This window comes from Lepisma saccharinum, chromosome 11 (assembly GCF_977018435.1).
Source record: "Lepisma saccharinum chromosome 11, izLepSacc3.1, whole genome shotgun sequence".
Classification (NCBI taxonomy): Eukaryota; Metazoa; Arthropoda; class Insecta; order Zygentoma; family Lepismatidae; genus Lepisma; species Lepisma saccharinum.
The window spans coordinates 63879238-63899038 of record NC_139239.1 but is presented as its reverse complement, the minus strand read 5'-3'; the positions used below and the strand labels follow the sequence as shown (position 1 = coordinate 63899038).

The following is a 19801-nucleotide window of genomic DNA, read 5'->3' as shown; positions in this document are numbered from 1 at the left end:
TTTATATTTTATGCATACTAGGCTATAATTGAAATCGACAATAGATTTTTTTTAGATAGCACATGGAGTCTGGTAATTTTTAGGGCAACAATTAAAAAAATGTTCCCACAAGAATGGTTTGAAATTAAGATATCTATCAAACGAACTGTCACTAGACCTTCTAATTTAACTTTCAAAATATCCCCGGTCATTCCCAAATTCGAATCGCAAACATGACACTTTATACGTACACTTTGCTGCGTGTTTAAAAAGTTACAAACTCGCATATACATAAATATTTTTGAAGCTTATTTTCTTGCGTTCGTCATATTTTTTTTGAACTTTCCTTATTTTAATACAGTTTCCTACCATTTTGACAAATCGCGACGATGATGATAAATGATAATGAAATGAACTTGATGATGGGATATTCATAACGGAAAGCCCGTGTCCAGGTTCCGGATGGCGTAAGTTTCCCGAAAAACTTACCAAGTACTGAAATAAAATAATGAAAATGTACTTTTCAGCATAATTCCGTACTCTATTTTATTATAATGGATAGTTCTTTATTTCCTATGAACTTGGAAGGCAAGGGTTATTGTTATATTCTTTATTATTATTATATTTGGATCATACGGCTTTGAATGACAGTACCAAAGAAGATTTATGCACAGTATTACTCATGACAATATGCATAAAATATTAATTAGGAACTTTACTTATCGTCAACTGGATCTAACATCCTTTTTTTATTATTCGATAAATATTCAATTCTCTATCTAATTGGCATTAATTTCGTTATTTTTATATAAATTTTGTCGATCGTTAAGTACACGCAACTATACTATCTTTTTACATATTCAATTCATGTAATAATAAAAATGCAATATTAATAAATTTACATATTTTAATTAATATTTACTTTAATTATGATACAACTAGCTGATTGCCCGACGTTGCCCGGGTATTTATTTATCCCAATCTTCTATTAGACAGGAATATAATGAATTCTAACTATAGTGTAAAATGAACTTGGAGTTGAACGGCATTGGGAGTGTCACTATTCATCTCAGCGGCCCCAAAAACTATGGATTCCACAGTAATATCGGTCGTCATACATGTCACCCCTTCCCACCCCCACCCCTAGGGGTGGAAAGGGTGTCTTGGAGTTGAACGGCATTGGGAGTGTTACTATTCATCTTAGCGACCCAGAAAACTATGGATTCCACAGTAATATCGGTCGTCATACATGTCACCCCTTCCCACTCCCACCCCTAGGGGTGCCAAGGGTGTCTTGGAGTTGAATGGCATAGGGAGTGTCACTATTCATCTTAGCGACCCCGACAACTATGGATTCAACACTAATATAGGTCGTTTTCAATTATTTTTACATGTCACCCCCTTCCCACCCCTACCCCTAGGGGTGCCAGGGGTGTCCTGGAGTTGAACGGTATTGGGAGAGTCACTATTTATTTTAGCGACCCCGAAAACTATGGATTTCACACTAATATCGGTCGTTTTATATGTCACCCCCTCCCACGCCCACTCCTAGGGGTGCCAGGGGTGTCTTTGGAGTTGAACGAGATTGGGAGTGCCACTACTCATCTTAGCGACCCCGAAAACTATGGGTTCCACACTATCGGTCGTTTTCGATAAATTTTACATGTCACCCCTTCCCACCCCAACCCCTAGGGGTTACAGGGGTGTCTTACCCCCACAGTATTTCTTTCGAGAATGCAAGTGATACGTGTACCAAGTTTAGTTGAAATCACTCCAGGCGTTCGAGAGTTATGCGGGAACAAACACACATACATACACACATATATCCATTTCTATATATTAGAAGAAGATTACTTCAATCATTTTAAATATTATTGTTATTATTATTATTATTATTATTGACACACTTGGTGCGGACCCCCCCCTCGAATTATATTTCTAGATACGTGCCTGTTCGGATCACACTTTAACTGTAGGTCCAGTCACGGTTAGCCTATCTGTGCATAAAGTGGACTTAAAACCAGCTTCAACTCCAGGCTAGGCATAGAAACTCAGAACTTTTGATTGATTGATTGATTGATTGAATTAGGTTATTTTTCGTCGCTTTTTCGCCACTTTTAGTTAATCGGGACGATGAGGAAGATAATATGAGGAAAATCATTAATAGACACTCAGAAATATTACCCATGCTGAGGTCGGGATTCGAACACGGAACATCTGGCGTCGTAGCGCGCCGTGCTAACCACTCCACCACGGAGGTTGGCGTTCAATTCGCTCGACCCCTGTGTTGAAGTCACTAACGATATTAGTGAAATCTAATTTAGGAGTTATGATGATTTATGGTAATGTCGTCGAAAATCTTGAAATGGGTTATCCCCCGAAATTGTAAAATATCAGTATTAACTTATCCTGTTTTGATAGGTTTTATCCAAAAGTTACCATGGGGTGTGAATTTTACTTTGAAATATCCGGTAGTCTCCCTCGTGCAAGTTTACATCAAAATTCGTAGTCTTCTTTCCAGTGGCAGATTAACTTTGACCAACAAATTACTGAGATTCGAACCTGGATCCTCGTGTTTCGCTGCACGCTCCATTAACGACAATCCAGCCTATTCAGCATAAAAATGCCTGTTGATGACTAATTTTGAGTCTCTGACAATCAAAACCTAAAGTAGCTGTTTTCTCGCCAAATGATGCAACTTACGTGACGTAGGCTAATTGACGAGAATCTTATGTAATTTCTGGAGGATTACTAAGACAAGTTACGCATATCGATACTGGTAACAAAAGAATCATTTGTCTCCTACGTCATAGGGTTTTCAGCGTATAGGCACAATTGGAGAGGTCAAGGGAATATGACACCCTCCAAAATCCATAGTAATTCTTGCGTCACATCATAAGAGAAAAAATTTGGGGGTTCAGTTCACACACCCAAAAATTAGCAAGTCACTTTATCCATTCACATGTCCAGATCAGGACTCGAACCTGAAACCTTCAGTGGCGAGATTGTAAGCCAATTGTATAACGCCCTTGGCCACCGATGAGGCGTACAACTAACCGGTGGAGGAGTCGTTGACTTACTATGACAATAGTTTTGGTAGCGAAACTATTACTGCAGGCAAAGGAAAGTTTACGAATGTAGGAAAATGAAAGATGCGGGCTACGGTACATAGACAAAACACAGCAAATTAGACTAGAAAAAATATTGGTGCAAAAGAGTTGATTACAGGTAAAGTAAGTATTGTCTATTTTACAGAACGTGCATGATCAATGTTGGAGATACAAGTATATCCTGGTTTGGGCTCATATTTTAAAAAATGGCTAGACACATGAAGAAATGGAGAAACTCTTTTTGGCAATTAGAAACATATCCTTTACAAAATTCATGATCAAAACGTGTAAGAAGGATTTCAGTTCAACAGCCACACACAATGACCTAGGTTTTTTCTTCTTTTTATGCTGTAGAGTTACGAGTTCTTGCCAGAATTTGAGCAGTGACCAACAAGTTGCATCACCAGAAAGCAATAAAACTGATAAGGTCAGTCTGCGCCAAGACTAGCTATCGTGAGGAAGGGTGCAAGGTCGTGACGAATTCGACCACAAAACCAACTTTCAGTAAGTAGAAACTTGTTTCTTCTATGTTCAAACTACATTCAACCAAAATATTGAGTTCGAATATCAAGATGATCAAGTGTTGTGATGCGATTAATTTAGAAAGTGTCCCCTATTTAGTCAGCAATGGTTATTTTCAGATTGATGGTGAAAGTAGTCTCAGTTTTCGTACAGCTATTCTTGGGTTCACGATTACATTGAATAAGTTAGATCATTTCGTAGATTTGACAGTTTGCTTATGCATGTTGTTCGAGCACAGGAGTGGCGTAGTGCGAGTTATTGTGGCCCATGCACAGGAAAAAAAATGTTAGTAATGTTAATGAAAAAATTGAGAATACAATGAAAACGCCGAAGTGGTTAGACATAGCACGCTACGACACCAGGGGTTCAGAGTTCAAATCGCGGTCTGGCATGGGTGTTCTTTGTGAGTGTCCCATCATCACAATTAGCCAAAAGTTGGCATAAAAGAGAAGTGAAATAAACCAATCAATCTATTTCCAACCTAACTTATAGTATACTACGTATTGTACGCGAATGTTCAGTACAAGTGTCGACCTTGGTGGTGGAGTGGTTATCACAGCATGCTACGACTCTAGGGGTCCCGTGTTCAAATCCCACCCATGGGTGTTCTTTGTGAGTGTCCCTTTATCAATTTCAACATACCACACTCATCCTCATCTCCGCGATTCGCAAAAAGTGGCAGAAAAGAGAAGTAAAATAAACCAAATCAATCAATGTTCAGTACAAGTAAATTTAATTATTTTTTGTCGTCTTTACAGGAATGGAGGCTACAATACCCAAGATCAAAATTACTTCTGCGGATGAATCTATTAAAATGGAATCCTTAACAAGAATATCTGGTTATTCTGTTGTCCAAAACGCGATGAAGCTTGTCAATGGCATGTATACTAAAGTAAAGGTAAGGTGTTCTTTCACATCTCAATTGTTTATACAAATAAGTGCAAAGTTAACAACTGAATTTGAGTTCGACTTTCCTGAAGCCGAGTTTTACTGTTTATGAGATGTTTTGGTGTATTTGAGAATGGGGAAGGAGTGGAGCAATGACCCATCCCCCACCAAAAAATAATTATGAATCATATTTATTTAAAGACTTATCGGACCGAAAGCAATTGTTTTGCTCCTTACTGGAAAACAAATATTAGTATACTATAGAGCGAGAGAGCAAATGCAATCTGAAAATATTATTGAGCTTAAGAAGCTAGAGTAATTTTCTCCGAGAAACTATCTGAGATAGATCTCTTTATTAACCAGCACATGATGGAAAAATATGCATTGCATTTCTTCATGGTTTGCAACTTTAGAAGTAAATTTGCAACGTTACTGTTAGTCCAGTGCGTTCTTGAATCGAGAATGTTGCACCTTTCTTTAATATGAGAATACATTTTCGAGAGGTACACCAATTTGCTGTATTATTTTGTATTCCAGTTGTTTCACCTACGTCACAAACTCTTGTATTGTGGCTTCGAACAGCCATGATTAAGGCGAGTTCTTGTAAGCATACGGAACTCAAACGGGCGAACGGGAGATACTAACACACACACATTCGTGATTTAACATAAACGTGCAGTTGGTTGAAATGTAACGAACGCTACGTGGTGTAATTATATTTCCTTGCTCTTGTTATTATGATGATTATGATTTGCTATATTTTACTTCGCTTTTTGTTCCACTTTTGGCTAATTTGCGAAGATGGGGATGAGTGATGATATGATGAAATTGATGAATGGACACTCACAAACATCCATGCTCAGGCCAGGATTCGAACCCGGGACCCCTGGCGTCGTAGTTCGATGTGCTAACCACTCCGTCACGGGGGCCGGCTATATTTCCTTGCAAACGACAATTAAAATTGGCCGCAAACATCGCGGCTGTGCGAATCCTGACGTCACATGAAACCCACCCCTGCTATTTAAATAGACTGAATATTTACGCGAGCTCTGCATATGAACTTCCGAAAAAGTTTAACGCATTCTTCTTGTGCAAGCTTTTAATCAATTAAAGGCGTTTCGAAGAATAACAAAAATATAAAATATTTTTAAGTACAATATTTCTTGCCAATAAGTTGGTACTGTTGGTTTCACAATTGTTTGGTGTAATATCATTGACGTTTGGAAACAGGAAAAGTTTAATATTTGATGAATTATTTGGAATTTTAACCATGCACCGGGTAACTTACATCCTGGTTCCATGCCGCATTTTCTACCAACAAAGTCTCAATTCAACCCATTTATCTTCGTGCAGGAATCACACGCCGCAGTGAGATGGGGCTTTCAGACTGCTGAAAATCTGTTCCATGGAGCGGTTCAAATGGTGCAGCCTGTAGCAGAAAAGCCAATAACAGCTGTGGATTCACTGCTTTGTAAAGGATTGGACGTTGTAGAAGGTCAGATATCTGAAACCCGTGCACCCAAAGAGGTAAGTAGTAGGAATTCCTGGTATTTTATATGCAATAGTGTTGTGAGAAGTTTTCTCCCATAATTTCATGCGAATGAATTTATTATTTCGGAAGTATCCGAAAGTGGAGAGGGGCAGCGTGACTCCCTCTTAATATTCACTCTCAGTTAAGACATTTTATTTTGATGGATAGGGAGAAATAAGACTAAAAAAAGTTTTATTCTCCTCTAAATAATTTATTGGTTTACTATAAAATTTCATATAGATTTACTCGCAAAAAAAACTAGATTAGAAAATAATAGAATTAGAGTCAGGCGATGTCAGCAATAGAAATGACTTAACCAATTTATTTTAGAAAAAGAAGGGGGGCGCATTCTTCTCGCCTCCAAATTTAGAGGGTGACTGACGAGCACCACGGTTAATTGAGTTTGTGCAGCAATTTTCATAAACAAATATATTGAAGTGGAAATATTATTACTCCCTCTGTCCCATAATTATTGTCCGGTACACCTTTGGTTGTTGTGTCATAATAATTGCCCAATATTCAAACTGTGACATTGGTGTATACAGAAGAAGAACATAAAACAAGGGAATGAGTCATACAACTTTACTACTCAAGGATCAGTACAAATTGGGCTTTCCATCTGCCTCTTCATCTGTCATTCCTGTACTACCATTTTGGCATACCGGACTATAATTATGGGACAGAGGGAGTGTTAATTTGGATTTTTCGGTGTCCAAAATAGAACATTCCAATGAAAAACGGACCTTACCAAATTAAATTAATGATGTTGGCCAGAGGAAACTAAAATATTCCATTAGATCCAGTGGTGGTTAACTAATATAAACCGAATTTTATATTTGTCAACAAGTCTAGACATAAACGAACTAATGCTCACTATGGTTATGCCATAATTTATTTATGAATATTTAATTTCAATTAACTTGTGAAATTTTTAAAAAAATTAGAAAGCTATTTACGAATAAAATTATTGGGATCAGGGCGTCGACTTTTGAACAACGAATTTAGCGAGCCGCTGGCTCACGAAGATTGAGAGCCACTGATATAAACAGTAAAAGAGTGAAGAGAAATAAACATGAGGGCAGAAAGAAGAAAAGAGGTATAGACAGAGAGAATGCACCGCGACAGATAGGAAGATAGGAAAATAAAAGGTACGGGCATCGAAAAAATGAAAGATGTAGGCTCTAACACGGAAGAAAAACTGTGGGAAGGAAACACGACGACAAAAGAGAGAAACATGATAAAGCGATAGGCAGACTCGAAAATAATGAAACAAAATTCGATATTTCAGCACTTCTACGAAAAGGGTAGTAGTAAAAATGTTTACGATTTCGTGGATTTTAATTCAGAATTTTGGTGTGGTATTCCCGCTCCCTCATCCTCAAATCTTGTTTGTGATGACAAAAAAACATGATCATATGTTATATATTTTCTTCTCTTTTATCTTCTTGCAGTCTTCTCAAACGCACTCTCAGAGGCAGCAGACCAAGACAGACAGTAGTTTGAAAGCACTTTGGCACGTATTCGTCCACTACGCTCTCCTTGCCTTCAACTATGTTTACACGCTGATCAAGCCAAAAGTTCAAAGCGCGACCGCTTACGTCGAAAGTGTGCTGCTCCCGTCTGTAAAGGTAAGAAGACACTCCCTTAGTGTGTTGTTTATAACTGAAGTCTAAATATAGGTTACGAGAGCTTTCAGATTGAAGCGACAAATGACACGGGCCCCATCCGAAATGTATTCACTGCGCATGCGCTACCAACGTGCCGAGCGACGCGATGCTCAGATGTTTTCTCACGTCACATCAATGTTTTCCATGTCGCAAGCGACACGTTCAATATGTCATGTCACTCCGGTAAGACTGGTTGCATTTATTTCTGAAGGCTCGTTTCCAAGTTACATGCGGGTCTCCCCAGTGGGGTTGTTGTATCGCCTTCGCCTTGTAATCAAGGCCGGTGGTGGAGGCATACAAACCTTACTACTTTATATTTCTTATTTACTGATTTCAATAAGCAAGCAGATAACAATAATGAATAATAATAACAATAAAATAATAATAACACGAAAAATTATTAAGTGGGCTTGGGTCCATTATAAGTTGGTACTACTCAAAGCAGCTATGTATTATCCACCTATATACAATTCCAGCCCTTTCCGAAAAAAAATCCTACGTACGCCAGTGCTTGAAGTTAATTGCAACGGTAAGGATAAATGGTGAAAGCATGTCAAAGCAGGGAGTCGTAACGTACCCAATTTCCGTTACACGGTACATTCCATTTTGTAGGAGGAAAAGTATGGTTCAACTGCTGGTACCCATGTAACGTAACGAAATGCAATATGTTATAGATTGACGTTACAAGAACGTAACAAAATGTATTATGGTAGATATTAACGTTATAAAGGAACGTAACGAAATGAGCACATTGGAACATAACGTAATATGCAATATGGTATATACAAGGTGGTTATAATTAAAGTGACGGTGTTCAGAGTGGTACAGCATGGGCTGTAATGAGAGTAGCAGTCTGAAACTTCGTAGATATGCTAATGAAGCAATGCGCTCGCGAATTATGCAAAAAAAAAAAAAAAAAAAGTTCCAATTCTCGCCACCAGGGTAAAAAATGGCGCTGTAAGCAGTCAAAACGTGGTATAGTTACAGGAAAAAGGCAGGAAAGATCAAACACATGAGAACAATTGCTCTGGCATGTTTATTAGGAACTATGGTTACAAGAACTGTTCAATATGGCCTCCCAATTCAGCAACATGCTGCATTCGTAACACGGCATGGTCGACGGTTGCTCGCAGCATGTCTGGTGAAATCTGAGCGACATGTCGTTGTATGCTAGCCTTCAGATCAGGCAGAGACCGGACATGTCCCTGATAGACACGATCTTTTAAATATCCCCACAGCCAGAAGTCACATGGATTAAGGTCGGGGGATCTGGAAGGCCAATCATCTGGAAACTGCCTAGAGATGATGCGGTCATTAGTGAAGGTTTCTCGCAGCAAATCTTTCACGTGGCGAGCGACATGTGGTGTTGCCCCATCTTGCATGAAAATGGTGGTGTGTTGACAGTTCCGTTCTTGCAAAGCTGGAATCACGTGTTGCAGAAGGAGGTCCCTATAACGTGCAGATGTCACTGTACACCTAACAGGCCCTCGAGGTGTCATCTCCTCAAAGAAAAACGGGCCAAGAATGAAGGAGCTAGTGAACCCACACCATGCAGTCACGTAAACTGAGTGCAATGGTTGTTCCTGCACAACATGTGGACGAGTGGAACCCCATATGCGACAGTTCTGAGTATTCACTGTACCGACCAGAGTAAAATGCGCCTCGTCAGTCCACAGAATATTCCCCGGCCACATGTCATCCACTTCCATGCGTGCCAAAAACCGATGTTAGCTAGTAACGTTATAGGCGCGTGACGAATATGATCTATTTAACATCAAGGAAGAAAAAGGAATAGCCAAAATCTCTTACCTTTCATTGGAACATTGCGAAAAATAACTCAGTATATCGTATGGGATTAATGTGAAATAGCCGTTAAAAATATGGTTGTTTGTAAAAAAAATGAATTTCAACCAGGGTTGTTAAAGGGTCAGGAATTTTAAACCAATTCAATTCCGGTTCAGTAGGGAATATTAGCAAGCATAAATGGATCTGGACTGTAAAGAGCCTCTTTATGTATTTCAATTCGTTCCAGGGACATTTTCTCCTGATCAATTGAAATACAGCACAGGGACCTTCTATCCGGATCAATTTAAAGACGGTCTAGGTTCCATATTGAAATGAAACAATACGCAACTTGGGACCGAATTTAAACTGTGCGATAAAAAAGTTTCCGGTCTTGTTGTGGAACCCAATAGAACCCACTAGAATTTATGGGTTCGTGGACGTTTAACAACCCTGATTTGATATTAAATTACATTTTTGGCTCGAAATTGAATAAAGCTTCCAACTAGTGTAGAAATGAGTAGCAATAGGCGTGCGCACGGGGTGCAAGGGGGGGCAAATGCCCCCCCCTCGTTATGGACATCTTTCGATATTTTAGACGCAGGGAAATATGCCATATGGATTTGCATATTAACCCGATAATAGTGTTGCCCACTCAAGAAACACCACTTGAATTCGAAATTATTGCATTCCTGCATCCCCATTATAATAATTAATGTAAATTACTATGACAAATCAAATTATACGTGTGAAATATATACTTTTAGCTGACATTCGTTTTCTAAAGGGGAGAGGTGGCCATCCTCGCCCCCCTTCCAGATTTCTATGCCCCTATATTATTATACTTTAATCCAGAAATTTAGGGTAGAGGAATCATATCGCCGGTTATTAAACGATATTATGCTCTTGAAGAAAATGAAGTATTTTGAAGCCGGGGAAAGTTCACAAAGGAACAACGGCGGAAGAAGGTGCAGTGGCACAACCACAGGGGGCAGGGGAGATTAGCCCTCAAACTTGTACAGAAATCAATTCTAGGAGGTAAGGAAGGCAAACATTGGACTATAGAAAGAAAGGTTGCAGAATCTAAGAGTAGCAAGACAAAAGGATACTCACCGGGACCTTTGGTACATGACCTCTGTTTGACACTTAGTCCGGAGACCGAAGTCCCCTTCCTAGGTGTCGGGCCCAGCTAACGGTTTTGATTCCAGGGTACGTGTGACCGGATCGGTTTTTACCCTCGACGAATAGCCGACTCGTGCATAAAGTGACGTTGAATAATAATAATAATAATCAATAATAATAATAATAATGACGTAGATAATAATAATAATTGATGTTAGCCAGCAGAAATGCTTTGCTGACTTAACGTTGAACTAAAATATAAATACCAGTAGTTATGAGGATTAGTATACTATTTGTATGAACACAAATCATAGCCAAATCATAAATAACAAAAATGTATATTATATAACACAAAAATAGACACATTACACAACCCCTCACTATCATTCAAGCATTCACACACTCTCTCATACCGCAGGGGAAAAATTACATTAAGATAAATACATTGGCCCTTTTTTAGACACCATGCAATATTTAGTTTTTCTTATGAATATTAAACTGCGCCCGAAGACGTTAATTTGCTTAGAATTAAAGATACTAAACTTTCATCTGCGCGTGCTCATTACATTCTGCCAACGGGCATGACACGTAAACTTTTTATTCTTGCAATTTTTATTAAAACATTTAAATAATTGTTATAGAATTATCACTAATGCGCCTTGGAACTTCAATAACATTAGGCTTAGATATCAACTGCAAGGCACACATGTTTACAGACTGGAAAGTGAAGACACTTATGTATGAATATATTAAAAATAGCACGAACTTAACTTACTTCCTCACTTAGCAAACTTGAGAGGTGATCTCTGCAAGAGATACACGATTTACGCAGTTTTAATCAAATATTTACCGAGTAAAGCATATAAGGTAACATAAATAAACATTATTACTCAACAGCTCGGCGCAGAGCGTGGAAAACAACAGTATGCTGTGAATATATCTTCCGAATTAGCAATTGTCGTGAAATTTAGATGATGCTGGCGAGAAATAATTATAATCAATACCTTCGCGACTTTTAATTTTAAATACTGGTATCTTTTCGTCCGACGGCCGATCTTTGGAGGCTTGGGTAGATGATCACTCACACATATAGAAAATGAACAGTAGTATACTATACCATCTCGGCGTTCTAGACGTTTCAGCGACGTTTACCGTAGTCCTCTAAACGGCGGCGGGACGTCGATCCGCGGTTCTCTTTGCGACACTAACACTTCCCCACATTACTTCTTTGTAGCGGCACTTCGCAATCTTCTTGGACACACCTTCCTTCTACGCTTCAACATCACGGCGATTATCTTGTCGGCCTCGTAATGGAGCGAGTAATTGCTTCTTCTAGACGGTAGATCTAAGTGTGGGCTGGTGTCGCTTCATCTTCCAATTTCTCTCTCTCTCTCTCTCCGTAGAATTCTCGTCGGGCGTCGGCGTCTCGACTGGCGGCTTTCAGCAGTATCATTTCATGACTTCTAATCGGGCTGTGGGCGTCGTTTGTGGCGATGTGGCGTTTTAGTGGTGTGACGTCGCGACGCTGAGCGATGATCTGCTGCGTTATCGGCTTCATGCAGGCTAGGAAGACCCATGGCCCTCCTTCTCTCGTGATTAGCCCCCCATTGTGGTATTAATGTTCCTCGTCACAAAACGAATAACGCGAATCCAGTGCACAGGTCACTAATTAACACTGCGTATTCGTACAACTAGTCACTGTCACTCACTCACGCAGGATAAAATACACGGCGCGGTAGAAAAAAGACAAAGTCCCGAATCTTTACTCCGACTGTCGCAGAGGTGTTGTCGGTTCAAAAACTGGCGGTAGACTGTACTTGTTTGTTCGTTCTGCCACTATATAAAGACAGCTTGAAACTTCGAATACAACGGACTGACTTTTAGGCGCGGGAATCTGAAGTTACGACGTTGGTGGTCAAGCGTCCATTTTTTGCCTGGTCCAGCTTCTTCAAGCACACGTGTTGCGTTAGAATGGGGTGAAAAGAATAGTTCTACCCTCATCCGGTACGTAACATGTTCCTTCAGTAATTGGCCTCCCAAGTTGACTTTCCGTCGCCAAATGCACAAAAGTCGCTCAAAAACAGTGAAAGATTTATCACAGCACATTGTTGGTTCCGAGCTCGTGCGACCGAAAGGGGAAAAGTCGACAAAAGCAGAGAAACACAAAAAGTTCAGAAACGTGGTGTTTTTCTACTGAAGCTTCACGAGGATACGAAGGTTACAGAAAAATATAAAATAACGAAAACGTAGGTGACAAAAACTGATTGTCATAGGATACTCAAGATGGATTTAGTTTTCACGTCTTTCGTGCACTATTTCTTCCAGACGGCCAAGAGCACCTGCAAGGGGGCACAGAGGGGCAATTGCCCCCTCTCGATTTCTATCTTTATACCAATTTAAAAAAAAGTTATATAAACTTGGACAGTTGCTGCTGATTACGGTGTAAGTTTTGCCCGTGTAAGGTAATAAATAGATTTATTATTAATTTTTGATGTTCATTTATAAACACACTGTATATGAGCCATTGTGAATTCGAGTCAATTTAAACATTTTGCGTTGTTGCGAGATTATCTATTAGGATAAAATTTGGACATAAATAATCTAAGTAGAAAAAGTGCAACTTGTATATCAAAATTGCCATGTCCATCTGATCTCCGAAAGTAGTGTTTAGCACGTCACATTTCAAGTATATGATTGATTTGGTGTTTTGAGTCCACTTTATGCACAGTAAGGCTAATCGGGACTGGACCTTCAGTTTGAAGTGGAATCCGAACCACTTGTGCCTCCACCGGGTATCGAACCCGGGACCCCTTGATTACTAGGCGACGACGCAACCACTGCGCCATCGGGGAGGCCATTTCAAGTATAGTCCATGATTGTATCTAGTATATGAACGAGATTTGTCCCTCCTCTCAAACAATTCGTGGCTTGTCCCTACCGAAAGAAGTGTGTCACTTATAAATTAAGTTTCCGAAAGCAGGCATTATGCATGAACAGAACAAAAAATACTCCTGAGAAATAACAAAAATTATAAGCCAGTTCGTGACCGGGAGTTATTGACGGTCTCCCCCCCCCCCCCAACCTATCCGCTTTAGGTTCCGGGTTCGAGTCCTGGTCTGTAAATATCTTTTTTAGGTGTGTCTCTTCATTAATTTCATCTATTTATCATCCATCTTCATAGTTTCGATTAATTATAAAAGTGACATAAAAGCAAAGCAAAATAAGAAGAAATAAAAATAATTGCAGAATGACTACAATGTCAGAACTACATTTAAAAAATAAAATGCAAGCAGAAGATTCATTTTCAAACAGGTATTTGGGTAGAATTGTGTAGACAGACAGCATGCTCCCGAAAGTTGCCAATCCACATGTAGCATGACCTTCGATACTGGGGTTGCGTGCGCTTTTTCAGGAAAGTTTTCTCGACCCTCCTCAGGCGTCTTATCAAGAATGCCTCGGTGTTCGCAGATTGCCAACTTATTTTCCGTCGGAAAAAGTCTTTTTCCTCCTATTTAATCTGCGGTTGGCTCTACAATACAGCATATGAATCAAGATACAACAACTGAATTACGGCGAAGTAGGTTAGATACCCTGCGTGCTCAAGAGCAGCTTCGATAAGGCACCTGAATTGTTTCGAGCTGAACCAGGAAATGGGCGATCTTTATTCCCGAAGGCCATTCCGTAAAACTAATGCCACAAGAAGTTTTCTGTGTGGATTTGAGAGCATGAAATTGTAGGTTGATGATAGTACTACAAGACGTCAAGTGGATTTTTTTCTGTTTCGTTATTTTATATAGCTTTGCTACCTATATAGTTTGAATAACTAATCAATCATTTGATGAGCAGACAAACACGAAGAAGCCTATCCCGTGGCAAATTAGTTAGCGTAATACTCTGCGAAGTCTAATGTCGGATTAGAAAATATGGATGGGTCATTTGTCTTTATACCATTTCCATCACCTATCACATCCTTTATCATCGCGATTAACCGAAAGTGGTAGACGTGAAATAAAAATAGAACCTTTGCATGAATGTCCGAAAAAGAGGCAAGGGCACGACCCACCTGGAAAAGGAAAGTCAACCAAAAATTATATGTATCGCGCAATTGCATTTTAGCTATAATAATATATGTTAATTATTGCATGAACATGATAACTTCAAATTAAAGCAATGGTTTTTGAGGAGACAACACTGTTATGGGGGAACATGCACCTTGTTTGCCCCCCTGGAAAAAAAAACTACCTTGCTTGCCCCTCCCTGGGGAAAAAAATCCTGCAGACGTCCATGAACCTTTGGTATCGACTTCGGAGTATAAAGCTGCAACGTGCCACCACTCGTAACTCCAGGGTATGCCGAATTGGCAACACACCGCTCCTTGCTCCGGCTGGTCAATTGGAAGCACCAGTTCTCACCCAGGGATCGGGATTAAGATGATCCACCCTTCCTCCAGAAAGGAAACCACCGAATTGCGACACGTGACAGTAAATAAAATTCCTGGAAGCGGCCCCGGCGCCCACCCAGCGTCGAATAACATGGGTACCTGGGGGAAACCCTGGGGGGTAAAGGCGGTCAGGGGCGTGATGCTGATCACATCACCTACATTCACGACCGGATCAAGAAAGTGTGGGGCGTTACCCCCCCCCCTATATGCCTTCATGGCGTTGTGCTATGCACAGGGGGGCACTTTACCTTTATAATTAAAATGTCCAAAATCTTTAATCACGAATCGCGCGCGTACATACTGATTCGCACAAGTTAAAAGTTATAATTTATTGGGTCATGCACGCTCGCAGGCAGTCATAAGCAATTTATTTAACAAGAGAGTCCGCGCACCGCCTTCACAGTTAATAGCAAGACCTCAACTGCTACCTCAAGCGCGAGGTGCAGCATAACAGATTGTTCTAATTTACAATACAAACTCATAACATAAAATAACTCAAGAAAAACTGAAATTTATATAACACATCAATGTTAATTAGCGATAGTAAGCTAAAGTTCAGGTTGGCAACAATTAAAAATGCCAACGTGGAAGTTTTTACATCGCCAAGAACACGAAGCGTGGTTCCCCTACTCCTAACATAAACAGCCAATAGGAATACGATATTTTATTGAAAACGAGGGAGAAATACTTTGCTATAATATTACAATATTAAACTATATAGAAATAACTAAACTGATTTTATCAAATAAATCATATTTGCCCTTGTACATAAAAAAATGATTAAATAAAGATTTACTTTATAAGGAAGACAAATTACTTCAATCTTGTACATTGTTGAAAAAAATGGATATTAAGAAGAAATGTATTTAACTTGTGCTTCAAAAACAATGAAAACGTTGCATATATTATTTGGGATCCTATAAATTCTGAATAAATGTTGCAAAAATACGCGAAAAAGAAAGTAAAAAAAATACGTGAATAATATTATAAAATATAAAGAAACGTAATATATACATGAATTATAAAAACAATTAACTATAATCCAAGTTCTTAACTTGAAAATATACGAATAAGATAAATGCCAATATACAACTGAAATCTGCCCAACATGGCGGTCGTTAGAAAGCATTGTTTCTTCAATGTATAGCGCGGCAATAGACCGCGACAGCCTCTTATTTGCCAGGAAATATCAACATGAGAACAGGGATAGGAATTCCTCTTATTTTAGATTTTCTCAAACTAATGGAGTGCATACATTGCTCTAAGCAGGATGCTCTCTACCTTATGATGGGAGCAATGTATGCGCTCGAAACATTGGACGCTAACGCCGATTTAAGCTGGCTCGCAAGCCGAGAACAGTGTTCGAATCTCCACAGGAATATAATAAAAATGTATCATACCCAAATGACACATCTGGTGTAATACCTAACGTGCCAAATTTTGGAAAATAGGAGCTGGTAGCGCCACTTCCCCAGGATTATTATCCGTGGCCTGCAAGCAAGGTTCTTGTATGTGTGACTTTTCTGTTTCTCAGACTACGTGTGACTACCTACAAATTATGTGAAACAATAACAAACAACTTCCCGACCGATTTCCAAGGCTCGTTTCACCCTAGCTACAAACTACCACTTCGATCACTGCATGCACGAGTGAGTAGTGGTATTCGCGTGTCTTCCCTTTAATGCAAAACCACAATTTGCTCCACAGCATGCTAAGATTAAGAATAATGCTAAAATACTTTTCAAAACTGCTAAAGAGGTAGGTTTGGAAGTTAACAAAGAGAAAACTAAATATATGCTTACAAACCGAAACCAAGGGTTAGGTAATAATCAAAATCTAATTATTGATAACAACTCGTTTGAACCAGTTTCCGAATTCAAATACTTAGGAGTAATATTAACAAATGAAAGTTATATTAAAGAGGAAATAAAAAGTAGGCTTAATTCAGGAAATTCATGTTACTTCTCTCTTCATAAACTTTTGTCTTCTAGTTTAATAACTAAGAAACTAAAAGTTTAAATATACAAAACAGTAATTTTGTATGTAGTCAGTGGCGCAGGAACGTTTTTCATTTGGGGGGTACAAAATTCAGCCTCCCATATATATAAACACCCATACTACTGCACCTAGAAATATATTTCGGGGGGTCCAACCAAGTGTTGCAATAATAATAATAATAAATAATAATAATAATAAATAATAATAATTATTATATTTAATTAAATTAAATATTAATTAAATATGTAAGTTAATTAATATTGTATTGTTGTTGTTACGTGAATAGGTAAAGGATAGTAAAAGGATAGAGATATAACAGCATCTAGCTTGCATGTAGTTAAGATCGCTAAGATTTGCATAAAAACAACTGCCCTGGCAAGGAATTTAATGTCAAATAGAAAATTAATTGAATATTTATTGAATAACAAACAAAAGTTAGATCCAATTAACGAAAAGTAAAGTTTCTGATTAATATTTTATGGATATTACCATTAGTTGTGTGCATAAATGTTTGGAACCTTTCAAAGCCGTATGAGCCAAATTCCTTGCCTTCCAATAAGTTCAGCGGAAATACCCATCGATTATATAACAAATGCTAGCTAAACAATTATATTTTGGTTATTTACTTTTACTTCTTGCTAAGTCTTTCGGGGAAGTGTCCGGACCCCCTCCTAAATACAGTGAGTCACATAATTATTCGGACACACAGTAAATTTCGCCCGACCCTGTGGCCGAGTGGTTAGCACATCGCGCTGCGACGCCAAGGGTCCCAGGTTCGAATCCCGGTCGGGCTTGGTTGTTTCTGAATGTCCATTCATCAATTTCATCATTTCATCACTCATCCCCATCTTCGCAAATTAGCCACGAGGCACAAAACGCGAAGTAAAATAAACTAAACTAAATCAATCAAACACAGTAAATTTCTAACGTTTAAGAGCGGGAAGGGAGTGAAATCTGTGTACAGCGTTGAAGTTGATTTTCGTTTAAAAAATGTAATGTTTAGCACAAAATTGGACGATAAAAAGTTAAAAAACGAACATCAGCAACAATATAACGAAGGATGAATCCCTACCGTTGCAAAAATAGTGCCACAAAATTATTCGGACACATTGTAAATGTTAACGTAAGTTTGCGATAGAGTGACAATTTCGATTTACGAATTGATTGATACTCTGTTCATATATATTAACTCTGGTTTCCTGTAGGTTTCTATAGCAATTACGATCGCGTTTTGTTTAACAAAGTTGTGATATAAGAACATTTTCTATGTAGAAATGGAGCGAAGAGAAAAGGAAAGTTCATTTGAACAACGTCAGTTAGTGATATGGCACCACGCTAAGGGTAAAACTTACCGTGCAATAGCCTCAATGTTGAAAATGAAAAAAGTACAGTTGCAGATATTATTAAGCGATTTAAAGATGAAGACAGGATCGAGTCCCACGGTCATACAGGGAGACCAAGATTTTTTTTCCCCCAGATAAGAGACAGTAATCGTGAGGAAAATTTAAAAAAAACAAAGATGAGTGCTCCAATGGTGTGTGCTGAGGTAGCTGAGGAGTGTGGAAAGCATAGTCATCCTGAAACTATACGAAGAGTGCTCAGAAGGGCAAACTATCATGGTCGTGTAGCTAGGAGAAAGCCATTTGTAAGTAAGCCAAACAGGACAAAAAGACTGGTGTTCGCAAAGGAACACTTAGGAAAGGATCAGACATGGTGGAATCGGGTAATTTTCACTGACGAGAGTAAATTCAATATTTGTGAGTCAGATGGGAGGGTAACAGTGTGGCGTAAACCAAATGAGGAGCTCCGAGGGAAAAGTTTGCAAGCAACAGTGTAGCACGGGGGTGGTCACGTAATGGTTTGGGCTGCATGTCGGCCCAAGGCGTTGGTAAATTGGCTTTCATCGAACAGACAATGAACAGGTACCGTTACCTTGACATTCTGAAGTAAAATCTAAAGATTAGTGCTGAAATGATGGGCATTCTCTGTAACTTTATGTTTTATCAAGATAATGACCCGAAGAACACTTCCCGCGTAGTACAAGAATGGTTATTGTACAACTGCCCAAAAGTGCTCCATCCTCCACCGCAGTCTCCAGACTTGAACGTCATTGAGCACTTCTGGTGTAAGTTGGAAATAGAAGTGAAGAAAACACCTATAACCTCGAAGGCAGACCTCAAGGAGAGACTTCAACATGAATGGGCCAACATATCGCCAGTGTACACCAGAAAATTGGTAGAAAGTATGCCAAATCGTTTATCCGAGGTGTTAAAAATGAAAGGGATGCCTACCAGATACTGACATTTCTGTTCGTTGCTTTTCAAGCGTGTTTTCCTGTTTCTCCTTCCATGTGTCCGAATAATTTTTTTGAACCCACAAAAAATGTTTTTGTTTAATGAAAATATTTTACTAATATATTATATTAAACATAATTTAAGATAATTAACAGTGTGCTCATATTGAGTTTTATTTGTTAAATAAATATTAAACATTTATCATCGTATTATATCACGACTACGTCAATTCAGAAACCTTATCTGTCCGAATAATTATGTGACTCACTGTACGTCCTTGATACTTAGGTATAATGTGAAGCCATGGGAAATATTCTATTTTAGAACAGCACACACGAATATCCTGTTATGTTAATGCAAAATTTGCATAACTATTTTTTTCTTTGTTTCTCTTAGAATTTGTTTTTTTAAAACAGATTTTAAAACCAGATAACAATTCTGAAACATATATAGCTCTGGACTTCGTT

General features: G+C 38.8%; 1 protein-coding gene across 2 annotated transcripts in view; it reads left to right on the top strand.

Annotated features, from left to right (window-relative positions):
• The first annotated feature begins 3443 nt into the window (after positions 1-3443).
• LOC145995287 (uncharacterized) overlaps positions 3444-19801 on the top strand; it is a 29135-nt gene continuing 12777 nt past the window's right edge. The window contains exons 1-4 of one of the 2 annotated variants that reach the window (XM_083131880.1): positions 3444-3593; positions 4370-4509; positions 5853-6026; positions 7482-7658. In XM_083131880.1, coding sequence (XP_082988006.1) covers positions 4372-4509; positions 5853-6026; positions 7482-7658 — 489 coding nt within the window. In that variant the 5' untranslated portion in view covers positions 3444-3593; positions 4370-4371. The remainder of the gene's footprint in view (positions 3594-4369; positions 4510-5852; positions 6027-7481; positions 7659-19801) is intronic. The other variant, XM_083131882.1, reaches the window with a different exon arrangement.